We start from the raw sequence: 12,490 nt of genomic DNA on the forward strand, positions 1-12,490 counted from the left end.
ATATATTGTAAGTATCTTCCTTAGAGACAGACTCGTATCTTGAGAAAACAATAAAAATAAAATAACATTTACTGAGGGTTATTTACATGCCAGGTTTTGGGCCTGGCTTAGCTCAGGATGTCCCCTATCTAAGAATGCTCTAAGGCAAAGTATGTTTTACAGATTTTCTGTACATTTTATAGATACGGACAAGGCCTGGGCAAATGAACCAGTTTCCCAAGGTCACATGGTTAAGAAAGATACAGAATGTATTTCAGGCCCCATCTCTTTACCATTGCAATACTTTCTGCCACTGACACCCAAGGTTTTTCTAAGCTACTGGAGGCAAGACCTGACCTCAACTAACATGAAGCTACTTATTCACATCATTTATCCCACTTAGTATGAATGTTTTTACATTTCTCTTCACAAATAGTCATGGACCATGAGGTACTACTCCGGACCCATCTGGGGATGTTATGAAACCCACAGTATGCATGCCACATTGCCTATCTGAAGTCCAAAAAAATGCCTAATTCCAAAGCAAGAGTTTTAAATAAATAGACCTAGAATTCTAAAATTATTTATATTTTTTGATGATATGAATTTGGTGGGTAGCTTCCAAATTATAAAGATAATTTTTGTTAGATATTAAAATTTAATTTTTTTTTTTTGCTTTATTTTATTTATTTATTTATTTATGGTGCTGGGGATTGAACCCAGGGCCTTATGTGCAAGTAAGTAGTCTACCAACTGAGATAATATCCCCCGCTCCACTATTTTTGATGATTCCCTTATTTATGGTTTGGGTTTTCTGTGACTGGTGCACTTTCTAAAGCTGTGTTCTGTGTGCTTGCATCATTTCCTATACATGTTCCTGCATCTTATACCTCATTCTCAATGGCTATACAGTATTGAATTGAACGAAAATATTGTAGCCTATTGATGGGTTGGTTTTCTCATTCAGCAGACATTTAGTAGCACCTACTCTGCCTTATTCTTAAGGCACAAGGGCTAATAAGATGACCAAAACACCTGTGATTCTTGCCCTCCAGGAATTTAAATCTTAGCTTCTGTTTCATAAACAGAATCATTGCTTTTTTGGCAGACGGGGGGTGAGACAACCAGGGATTGAACTCAGGGGCACTCAACCACTGAGCCACATCCCCAGCCCTATTTTGTATTCTATTTAGAGATAGGGTCTCACCTCGCTTTTGCTAAGGCTGGCTTTGAACCCATGATCCTCCTGCTTTAGCCCCAATCTGGCATTACAGGTGTACTGGGATTTTAGGCATGCACCACCACACCAAGCTGAATCATTGCATTTTTATTTGATATGTTGTAAAGGAAACTGAGAGGGTTGGAACTGGGAAAGATGGAGAGTTCCTTTAGGTGGATTAGTTAGGGAAGGACTCACAGATGAGGGCATTCAAAATGCATGAAGTCATTAGAAAGGGTCAGAGAGGAGCAGCAGGATGAATTCTTGAGGCAGGGGAGTAAGAAGGCCTTGTGGGTATGAATAAGGAGTGCCCTCTTTGTTCCTAGGGGCTTTTTTTCTCATCTGGAATATTTCCTTAGGAAAGAGGCCCAGAATAAAATGATCTTTTCAAAGGATAGTAAAATGTTCAAGACTCGTAGTGTCTTAAATCAGTTGTGATTTTTAAACTAAATCTGTACTGCAGTCTAAAATTACTGAAAAGTGAAATAATCCAGGGTTATGGACACTATAGTAGGCCATATTCATGTCTGCTACAGTTAGTTTGCTTGGTGGATGATACTACCAAGTGTACTGAATATGTGTGGCTGTGGGGAGGATTCTTAGAGCAATTATCTTGGTTTCTGCTGGGTTGAGGAATAACAGCCTCTCTTCTCCTACCAGGCTGTGAAGCTTACCAGCTCTCGAACTCAGCTGCCTTATGAATACTACTCATTGCCCTTCTGCCAGCCCAGCAAAATAACCTACAAGGCAGAGAATCTGGGTAAGTTCTCTCACACAGCTGCAGCCTGCCCCAAAGGGGAACCCAGAACAATTTTTGCAATGATAATAGCAGTTGACCCTTATCTAGACACTGTTGCTCATAGTTTCTGTGCCTGTTAGCTTATCTAATCTTCATAGCAGCTCTTGGGGGAAAGGAGTTGCAGTTTTCATTCCCATTTTGCAGATTACGTGATTTGCCTTTGGTTGTACCATGAATGGCTAAACTAAGCTTTGAACCCACCCAGCTGGTCTTTTTCAGAATTGGAGCACTTGGCTTCTACTCAGATTGGCTTCCCTCTATTTCTAAATATCCCCTTCTCTCTGGTGGCTTCTGTCACCTGCTCTGCCTTTCATTGAAAGAGGGAGCGATTACCTTTGCTCTAAAGCAAGCAGAGATGTTGCCATATTAGCTAAGCTGTTGAAGAGGTGCCTCAAATAATGTGTGAAGTACCCAGCGCAGTGTTTGACACAGGTGTTCCATAAATGGTAGCCATTTCATTCTAAGTTAAGTAATTCTCCATTTGTCATCCACACTTGACCCATCCACACTTGAAGGTGCCTGCTCAGGACAGTTTTTAGTGCTTCCTCTCTGCCTGGCTTGTGTGTTAAGTCCTGGAGCTAAGACTGGGGAAATGCTTTCCCTGACCTCTAGGACCTTAAGAGCCTTTCCTTTTCTCATACCTTAGGAAGAAGAAAGAGAGAACTGGTTCTTGATCAGGCCTCTGAAAGAGCTGTCTTCTCTATTAGGGCTCTCATGGCTCAGATACTTCCAGAACCCCCAGATGACAAGTTTTCCTACTGCCAGATCTTGAGGGTCCTGAACCAGCTACAGGCAGGTCATGGAACTAGTTTAACCAAAAGTGGGCTGCATCCCTTCCCCTAAATACCACCTGTACATAGGCCAAGCACTGTGTTCTAATCATCTGTGTGCTTCACCTTATTAATTCTCACAATACCTATGAGGTATAATCTCTTAAGGAAAGTGAAGCACAAAGTAGCTAAGTCTCTTGCCCAGTAGACCACCTAGTAATAGTGCCACTTACACAGAACCCTGGGAGCTGTGGCTCCAGTTCACCTTTGAGCACCATGTTCTGTTCATTGTCCTGCCTGATCCTTCCATTAACTCTGCTAGCTGAGTAAAATTGTCCCCACTCAGTATCATATGCCCAATAGGTGAAGAAATTGAGCTTTTAACTCATTTTTTGTTTATTAAAGCCAGAGTTATTTCTGTTGTCCCAGCTGCCTTCTCCAGAAAGGTTCACCAGGGCTATCTGAAGGCTGTGCTTGTGTTTGTCAATATTGATGGCGATTTATATTGTGGCATATGTGTTGGATCATCTGTGGCATTGCTGGGGTATGGTAGTAGGTGCTCTTAGCAGGTCCATGTCATGGCTTGTGGCTCATTGTGAACAAGGAATACTTATTGCCGGGCATGGTAGTACATACATATAGTCGCAGCTACTTGAGAGGATTGCTTGAGTCCATGAGTTCAAGATCACCCTGGGCAACATAGGGAGACCCCCATTTAAAAAAAAAAAAAAATGCTTCCGTATTAGAAATGAGTCATTTCAGACTAGTATGTCCTCTTTCTCGGTTTAAGTTTAATTTCTAAATATCAAGAAGTGTACCAGCTTACATGGTCTGTTCCTCTCTCTGCAGATTCTCCTCTCCTCAGGCCAGCTCCCTACTAGACCTTCAAGAAAGTGAGCAGTAGCATTGGGTGTGGGGAGAGAATGCAGGACACTGGTACCATCACAACTCCATGATGATCATGGGCAAGCCACTGTCCCTCTTTGGTCCTCAGTCTTTAAAATGACCTTTTAGCTGTGGCCGTGCAGATGTCCTATTGATGGCCTTGCTGTCTACTGGGTCACTCCATCCCTTAGCCTTGCAGGCTCACCTGCACTGCCAGTCTTCTAAAATAGGACACAAGGGGGAGAGGCCTTCATCCAGGCTCAGCTTCTCCTTCTCACTTCCCCTCAGGGGTGACCCATCCACACTTGAGGTGTCATTTGCCAGGGTGCTCATTTGCCAGGCTTCTGCCTTGCTCATTGAGCACTGCCATTGTACTTATCACCTTTGTACCAGCCACTCACAGCCTCCATCTCTGTCCTGATCTCTCCTCTAGGCCTTAAGTCTTGATATCTCTTTGGTGTGTCCAATCTGAAAATACCTTCCATCTGAGTTTGCTGTTTTTCCTGTCCTGCTTTCAGGTTCTGCCTGGTCTTAGAAACCTGCGAGTCTTCCTAACACGTATCATTCCCCTTCATTCCTCATATCCAGTCTGCAGCAGGCCCCTAGATTTATCCCTTCAGTAGCTCCTCAATTTGTGCCCTTTGCTCCAGGCTCCCCTCATGCTCACCTCCTGCCGCATCCTCAATCATCTGCACGACTGCTGCCATTGCCCCTACCATCTTCTCACATCCTCTGTTTTCTGCACAAAGCAACTTGAGTGATTTTTCTGTGACCAGAGTCAGATAAACATCTCCCCTATCATATCAGGAATCCTTCCCTGACTTTCATTGCTTTCTAGATAAAGATCGAACTGTGGGTGGCCCACAGGCCCTCTGGGTCTAGCTCCATTCCATCTCTCACCCATCTCTCCAGCTCACTCTAGTCCTTCCCCAGCTCTCTTGATTTGCAGCCACACAGGTCTCTTTGCCTAGTTAACTCCTCCCTTCCTTTAAAGTCACTTCAGGCACCACTTCCTCGTGGAGCCTTTCCTAGACCCACTCCACTCTCCACAGCAGTTGTACAGTATATTCTCATTTTGCTGATTATTGATCGTGGTCCAACTTCCCGCATACCGTAACATTGTCTAACATTGTAGCTTCAAAGCCTTGGCAAGTAAGTAAGTGTTTATGATGGAGAAACAAATGACTAGGTGACAAGGCAGACAGCTGTATCAAGCAGATCCACACTGGTACGCAAGTGTTAGAACAAGTGCACGTGGGGGCATTCGTCCTGCCTGTTGGTACTGGGTGCTCTCCTTCAGTTTGCTCCAGTTTCACATCATCACAGTAGAATTGTTGAGCAGCTCAGGATGAAAGCTCAGTAGAGTTTAGGTGACCTCCCTAATTGCTCAGTGCCTGTCTGTATGACATCTGGCAGCAGGTTACTGAAGACAGACAGTCTTGCAAGGGGTGTGCCGGTTCATTAAGCAAAAAGATGTTTTGGCTAAAAATGTCAAGTGCTCGATTTCACCCTGCTTTCTTCTCTGCCTAACCAGGATCTAAAGACACAGAGATAAACAGGAAATAGTGTCTCCCCTCAAAAAGCTCATGATCAGATAGAAGAGGCAGAATCACAAATATATTAACACAGTGTACAAAATAACATTGCTGGGGCTGGGGCTGGGGCTGTAGCTCAGTGGTAGAGCACTTGCCTTGCATGTGTGAGGTACTGGGTTCGATCCTCAGCCTCATAAAAATAAATAAATAAATAAAGATATTGAACCAACTACAACTTAAAAATTTTTTTTTTTTTAAAATAACATTGCTGACATATGAAAAGGTGCAGGGGTATTGCTGATGATAAAAATGGTATCCTCCCCAACGGCATTCCTCACAGAAATAGAAGAAGCAATTATGAAATTCATCTGGAAAAATAAGAGACCCAGAATAGCTAAAGCAATTCTAAGCAGGAAGAGTGAAGCAGGTGGTATCGCTATACCAGATCTTAAACTATACTACAGAGCAATAGTAACAAAAACAGCATGGTACTGGCACCAAAACAGGCTGGTAGACCAATGGTACAGAATAGAGGACACAGAGACCAACCCACAAAATTACAGCTACCTTATATTAGACAAAGGTGCTAAAAGCATGCAATGGAGAAAGGATAGCATCTTCAACAAATGGTGCTGGGAGAACTGGAAATCCATATGCAACAAAATGAAATTGAATCCCTATTTCTCACCATGCACAAAAGTTAACTCAAAATGGATCAAGGATCTAGGAATCAAACTAGAGACTCTGTGTCTAATAGAAGAAAAAGTAAGCCCTAATCTCCATCACGTGGGGTTAGGCCCCAAGTTTCTTAATAAGACACCTATAGCACAAGAATTAAAACCAAGAATCAACAAATGGGACGAATTCAAACTAAAAAGTTTTTTCTCAGCAAGAGAAATAATATGTGAAGTGAATAGGGAGCCTACATCCTGGGAACAAATTTTTATCCCTCACACATCAGATAAAGCTCTAACCTCTAGGGTATACAAAGAACTCAAAAAGTTAAACAACAAAAAAGCAAATAACCCAATCAAAAATAGGCCAAGGACCTGAACGGACACTTCTCAGAAGAGGATATACAGTCAATCAACAAATACATGAAAAAATGCTCACCATCGCTAGCAATCAGAGAAATGCAAATTAAAACTACTCTAAGATACCATCTCACTCCAATAAGAATGGCAGCCATTATGAAGTCAAACAACAAGTGCTGGCGAGGATGCAGGGAAAAAGGTACAGTCACACATTGCTGGTGGGACTGCAAATTGGTGCAGCCAATTTGGAAAGCAGTGTGGAGATTCCTTGGAAAACTGGGAATGGAACCACCATTTGATCCAGCTATTCCTCTTCTTGGGCTATACTCAAAAGACCTAAAAACGGCATACTGTAGGACACAGCCACATCAATGTTTATAGCAGCACAATTCACAATAGCTAGACTGTGGAGCCAACCTAGATGCCCTTCAATGGATGAATGGATTTAAAAAATGTGGCATTTATACACAATGGAATATTACTCAGCACTAAAAAATAACAAGATCATGGCATTTGCAGGGAAATGGATGGCACTAGAGCATATTATGCTAAGTGAAGTTAGCCAATCCCAAAAAAACAAATGCCGAATGTCTTCTCTGATATAAGGGGGTGACTCAAAATGGGATAGGGAAGAGGAGCATGTGAAGAAAATTACCTCTAGATAGGGAACAGAGGTGGGAGGGAAGGGAAGGAGAAGGGGAATTGCATGGAAGAGGGAAGGAGACCCCCTTCGTTATACAGAATACAGGTATGACGATGTGAGGGAAAAAGAAAGAAGTGGGTCACATTAAATTGGGTAGAGAGAAGTGATGGGAGGGATGGGAGGGGAGGGGAAGGGCGGAATGGAAGGATAGCAGAATAAAAATGGACATTATTATTGCTGTGGGTAAATACGTGACTGCGTGACCAATGTGATTCTGCAACCTGTGCACTCAGAAAAATGAGAAATTATACCCCCATCTGATTCAAATGTATGATATGTCAAGATCATTGTACTGTCATGTGTAACTAATTAAAACAAATTAAAAAAAAAAAATGGTATCCTTGGCCTGCCTGCTCTGTGCCTGGACTTTACTTGTCTCACTGTAACTCCATTTCTCACTGTAACTCTGTGAGATGGGTACTGTTATTATCCCATTTTATGGATAAGGAAATTGAGGCTCAGCAAAGTTAAGTGAATTACCAAGACTGTTAATCTAGTAAGTGGCAGAGGCAGGGCACAACAGCAGATAGCCTGAAGTCAGCTATCTCTTCAGTACATGATGCTGCCTCTGCTCTGCACAGGAGACTGGGGGAAAGTAAAGAACACTGTGCTGATGAGGTCAGGAAGGGCATCTCAGAGAGGGTGTAAGGGAAGCTGAGTGTGTAGCCAGGCATGTGGGACAGGGCATGGCACCCCAGGTCCAGGTGTGTGGTCATGTGATGAGCTCTGATAGGCTGGTACTAGAACTCAAAGGAGGAAGGAAGGACGACAGAGGGCCTGTTAGATGGGCAGGCTGGGCACAAACAGATGAGACAGAGCATTGACCAGGTCAAGGCACTGCTGAAGTCCTGGGAAGTCCATTTTGCCCTGCCGTCCCACGACTTGTGACTCTGCTGACCTCAGCAAACTCAGGGCTGAGACTCTGAGCTCGATCTGTCTCTCTTATGGCAGGAGAGGTGCTGAGAGGGGACCGGATTGTCAACACCCCTTTCCAGGTTCTCATGAACAGTGAGAAGAAGTGTGAAGTTCTATGCAGCCAGGCCAACAAGCCAGTGACCCTGACAGTGGAGCAGAGCCGGCTGGTGGCTGAGCGCATCACGGAAGACTACTATGTCCACCTGTAAGTTGTCCTCTGCCTCCTGTTGGCCTCGCAGTCACTTAGGGGAGGGAGCTGATGGGAGAGGCGGTCCAGAGGGACTGAGTGGGGCCTTGGGTTTCCAGCATTGCCGATAACCTGCCTGTGGCCACCCGGCTGGAGCTCTACTCCAACCGCGACAGTGATGACAAGAAGAAAGAAAAAGATGTGCAGTTTGAACATGGCTACCGGCTCGGCTTCACAGATGTCAACAAGGTAGAGTGTCTTTGGTGTGTTCAAAGAGCTGGGGAGCCATAAGCACTGGGGGCCACAGAGAAGAGGGATACATTCCTCTCTAGGCTTGTGACAGAAAGATGGGGTCAGTCCAAGGCATATTTCTCCCATTGCCTCTAGAGGAGATGGTCTGTCGGAAGTCTGCAGCCTTGGATAAGGCTCTGGTAATTCTGTAAAGTGCAGAAAGCCAGTTGCTAAAATTTTAGAATTTGTTTTTATAGAATTCAACCAGACAAATCTGGAAGTTATTCAGTATACAGAAGAGGGCCATGTAGCAAGCATGAGCAGGTGGGCAGCCTGGGTTTCTGAATCTGTAAATGTGTATAATAATGATATTCACCCCCTGGGGTTGTTCTTCAGGGTAAATCTGTGAGCGCTTTGTGATGTAAATCCCAGGAATAAGCTAATAGTGGCAACAGTGACTAACTGTTCTCTTTACATGTTATCCCATTTTCTAAACTGAAAACATATTACTTAAGGAGTAAAGGACAAAAAGATTTCATTTGAGGTGCAGCCCCTGTACTCAAAGGACTTCTTTCCTATTTGGGAGCAAATTCGCAGTGTGAGGCCTTGGGTCCTCTCAGCTGATTAGCAGGGAAGCTCGTTGTGCATCCAGGTGCCACAGGGGAGGTAGGCCTTGGAAAATAGGCAGGCTTGAGCCAAGAGGAAGTGGTGCTGGCTTGCGAGCTGCAGTGAATATGAGAATGGAGGACTGTGAGGCAGGCAGGGGCTGGGGAAACCAGGTGGACTAGTGTGTCTTAGAAGATGCTGATGGCCAGCTCAGAGGTCAGAGGTCAGAGGGTAGAAGGCCTTGAATGCCAGGCTGAGGAAATAGGACTTTTATCTGATAACCCCCAGGGAGCCCTGGAGAGCTTCGGAGTTGGAGGGTGATAGGAAGAAAGCAGTGTTTTTGGAAGGTTGGTACAACCAGGCATGTTGGACGAGGGGAGGGACCTAGTGCCTGGGCTGGTCTCTCTGAGTGGCTTCTGATTGTTTCTTGGCTGCCAGCTGTATTGTTCTCTCTGTTGCTCTCTTTTAGATCTACCTTCACAATCACCTCTCGTTCATCCTTTACTACCACCGGGAGGACATGGAGGAGGACCAGGAGCATACATACCGCGTCGTCCGCTTCGAGGTGATTCCCCAGAGCATCAGGCTGGAGGGTGAGTGGGGAGGTCTGACCAGTGGGGCAGGGCTGGATGGGCCTGTGCTTCCCACTCAGTTTTCTCATTTCTCACCCCTGAACTGGCCAGTAGGCCCAGGTGTAAAGTATGGGTCTGGCCACAGAAGGGTCACTGTATTTCCAGAAGAGAATGTGGGGATCAAGGGAAAGTTGACATCTGCTATGTCATAGGCTGGTCACCCACCAGCTTACCACCATCTAGCAACCCCAGGAGGGTGTTGATTACCTATGAGGAGTCAGAGGCTCAGAGAGGTTGGTAACTTGGGTGAGACCAAACAGCAAGTGAGGCTTTGTTGAGCCTCTTCACAAGAACCAGGCAGCTCACCCTGGGTTGCAGTACAAGGAGTAAGGATGCAGGCAAAGCTGCTGGGCAGCAGCCGTCTTCTTTCCCTCTGTATGAGTGATTGGTACAGACTAAAATTGCCCAGGGTCAGCAGTTATGTAGGATTTTGAGATCCTAGCCCAGTCCTGACAGGCTTTATAGGACCTGATCCAGCTCCCCCTCCCCTGTAGGCCCTCACTCCACAGGGAGGTCTTCAATTAAGCAGCAGGCCAGAGTCATACAGAGAAGCCTTATAAAGCAGATCCCATACTTTAAGGGCACCATGCTGCCTCTCCTATGAGCATGATGGACACGCTCAAAGATTATTTTGATTATTTTGAGGTTTCTGCTCCATCAGTGACTCATTGAGATTAGAGTCTCTGTCTCCTTTTCTCACCATTTTATCTCTAGCACCCAGCACAGTTCCTGGCACATACTTGGTGCCTATCATATGTTTGTTGGCTGAATGAATGGGGCAATGGCAGAATGAAAAAATGATTAAATGAATGGAGATAGCACCTAAGTGATTAAAGTCATGGGGGCAGACTGAGTGAATGAGCAAACATGATAGAATGAGCCACTATGGTGTGCTGAATGGGCCTGACTGAATAAGTAAGTGGATGTTTGAATCAAGTGCAAGAGATTGATTGCCTAAAGGAAGGGCTTAGACTTGGACCCCTCTCTTCCCCCCCTTCCCCTCCCCTCCCCCCATGCATACACCTCTCGCAGCCCCAAAGGCCCTTTGGAAGGTCAGGGCCCTAGGGGATATAATTTAAAAGCCACTGTTGCCTGCTGAGCTCTCAGACCCTTGAGGCCAGAGTCCCAGCAGTAAGTAGCCTTGAGGGGAGCCCCAGAACAGCCCTTGGATAGTGGTACTGGCCACCATGGGAACAGACTGAGTCTCTTGTTTCTCACAGACCTCAAAGCAGATGAGAAGAGCTCATGTACCCTGCCTGAGGGTACCAACTCCTCACCCCAAGAAATTGACCCCACCAAGGAGAATCAGCTCTACTTCACCTACTCTGTGCACTGGGAGGTGAGAAGGAACCAGAGCTCACTGGCAGGGGAGAAGGTCTAGTCTGGGCCTGGATTTAAGAACAGGAGGCCTGATTCTGCTTCCTCTTGCCTATCAGGAAAGTGACATCAAATGGGCCTCTCGCTGGGATACCTACCTGACCATGAGCGATGTGCAGATCCACTGGTTTTCCATCATCAACTCTGTTGTGGTGGTCTTCTTCCTGTCAGGTGAGAGCTCTGTGGGTCAACAGGTGGAGAGGACCCAGCGGGGGGATTTCTGATTTGTCCTCAGGGCCCAGTGTGGGTCAGGATCTATGCTGGGCACCAAATATACTGAAGTGAACAAGATTCAGTCTCTGCTGAGAGCTCACTAGAGGAAATTGGATCTGTTTGCACACACATTCATTGATAATTCAGTAACACTTTATTGTTGCGTAGTCTGTATCAGGTGCAGTGCCAGATGCTGGTGATAAGGTATTGAGCAAGCCAACCAGTCAGTCCTCTCTGTCCAGAATCTACAAACTAGTGATGGGAGGAAACAAAACATCAAATAAGTAGTGGTATTCCAGATAGTAACAAATGCTTCATGGAGCAGATAAAGAGAGGGATCAAGTATTCAAAAGTGGAAGAAAAGGTGAAAGCTACTATAGGGAAGTCTTCTCTGAATGAAGGGGAAGAGCCACCATTCAGAGACCCAGGGAAGAACTATTCCAACCAGGGTTGCAGCCCTGCAGTGAGACATGCTTGGCAGGAAGCCCGATGGTGAGAGGGCAGTGGACAGAGGTAAAGAGACACTGATCATTTCAGTGTCATGAGAAGCAAAGACTGTGCAAGCTACTATTTATTAAACATTTGCCAAGGGGCCAGCTGCTATCCTAGTACTTTACAAACATCTCAGTCCTTCATCCCCATGAGCTAAGCCTAAAAGCATTAAGTGAATCAGAATCATAGAGTTTGCTCTCCTAACAGCTATACTGCTGCCTTGGGAGGTTGAAAGGCCAAATCAGGACAGGGGCAGCGGGTGTCTCTGAGCTAGTTGGGGGCACTAACAGACAATGATGCCCGGAATGAGTCTTGAAAAGTGCGTAGGAGGCTGTCAGGGCAGCTTGGGTATTCCCAGTTGGAGTACAGCATGGAGGTGAGAAAGAGACGAGCTGTGGACTCAGTGTTGGGTGAGAGCGAGCCTGGGAGAGATGAAGCCAGAGAAGCCAGGAGGACTAAGCCATGAAGAGGCTGAGATACTCTCCTTCCTGACATAAAAAAACAGTGTCCTGTGGCTCTCCCACCCATCGTAGCAGCCCTTTGTTTCTGCACACCTCTCTCTAGTCAGCTTGAGTGGAGTTCTGCCCAGGGGAGGAGCTGAAGTGGCCACATGGCCTAGTCCTGCTGGAGGGCTCAGAATACAGACAGCAGTTAACCACACTCAAAACTGTCCCTCCCTCCTCTGTTTCAGGCATCCTGAGCATGATTATTATTCGGACCCTCAGGAAGGACATCGCCAACTATAACAAGGAGGATGACATTGTATGAGGTCTTGGGATGGATGGGCTGGGAAAGGGAGGGCAATCTGGGGTGTGAGTGTGCGTGTGCATGCACGCGCCCACAATTTCTGACTGCAGTCACTCAGGCAGTAAACCTCAAAAGTGTTAAACGACCCCATCACATGCAGTGGCAC

At 45.7% G+C, this 12,490-nt stretch overlaps 1 protein-coding gene across 2 annotated transcripts in view; it reads left to right on the forward strand.

The window, feature by feature from the left end:
• Tm9sf4 (transmembrane 9 superfamily member 4) overlaps positions 1-12,490 on the forward strand; it is a 50,165-nt gene that overhangs the window by 22,253 nt on the left and 15,422 nt on the right. Inside the window, exons 3-9 of one of the 2 annotated variants that reach the window (XM_046433099.2) lie at positions 1,859-1,958; positions 7,876-8,044; positions 8,146-8,275; positions 9,333-9,456; positions 10,716-10,834; positions 10,932-11,043; positions 12,269-12,339. In XM_046433099.2, coding sequence (XP_046289055.1) covers positions 1,859-1,958; positions 7,876-8,044; positions 8,146-8,275; positions 9,333-9,456; positions 10,716-10,834; positions 10,932-11,043; positions 12,269-12,339 — 825 coding nt within the window. Of the gene's footprint in view, positions 1-1,858; positions 1,959-7,875; positions 8,045-8,145; positions 8,276-9,332; positions 9,457-10,715; positions 10,835-10,931; positions 11,044-12,268; positions 12,340-12,490 lie in introns of those variants that run through there. The other variant, XM_046433100.2, reaches the window with a different exon arrangement.

This window comes from Marmota monax, unplaced genomic scaffold, assembly GCF_021218885.2.
Source record: "Marmota monax isolate L192 unplaced genomic scaffold, Marmota_monax_Labrador192_F-V1.1 WCK01_AAM20220418_F8-fsc00014, whole genome shotgun sequence".
Lineage (NCBI taxonomy): Eukaryota > Metazoa > Chordata > Mammalia > Rodentia > Sciuridae > Marmota > Marmota monax.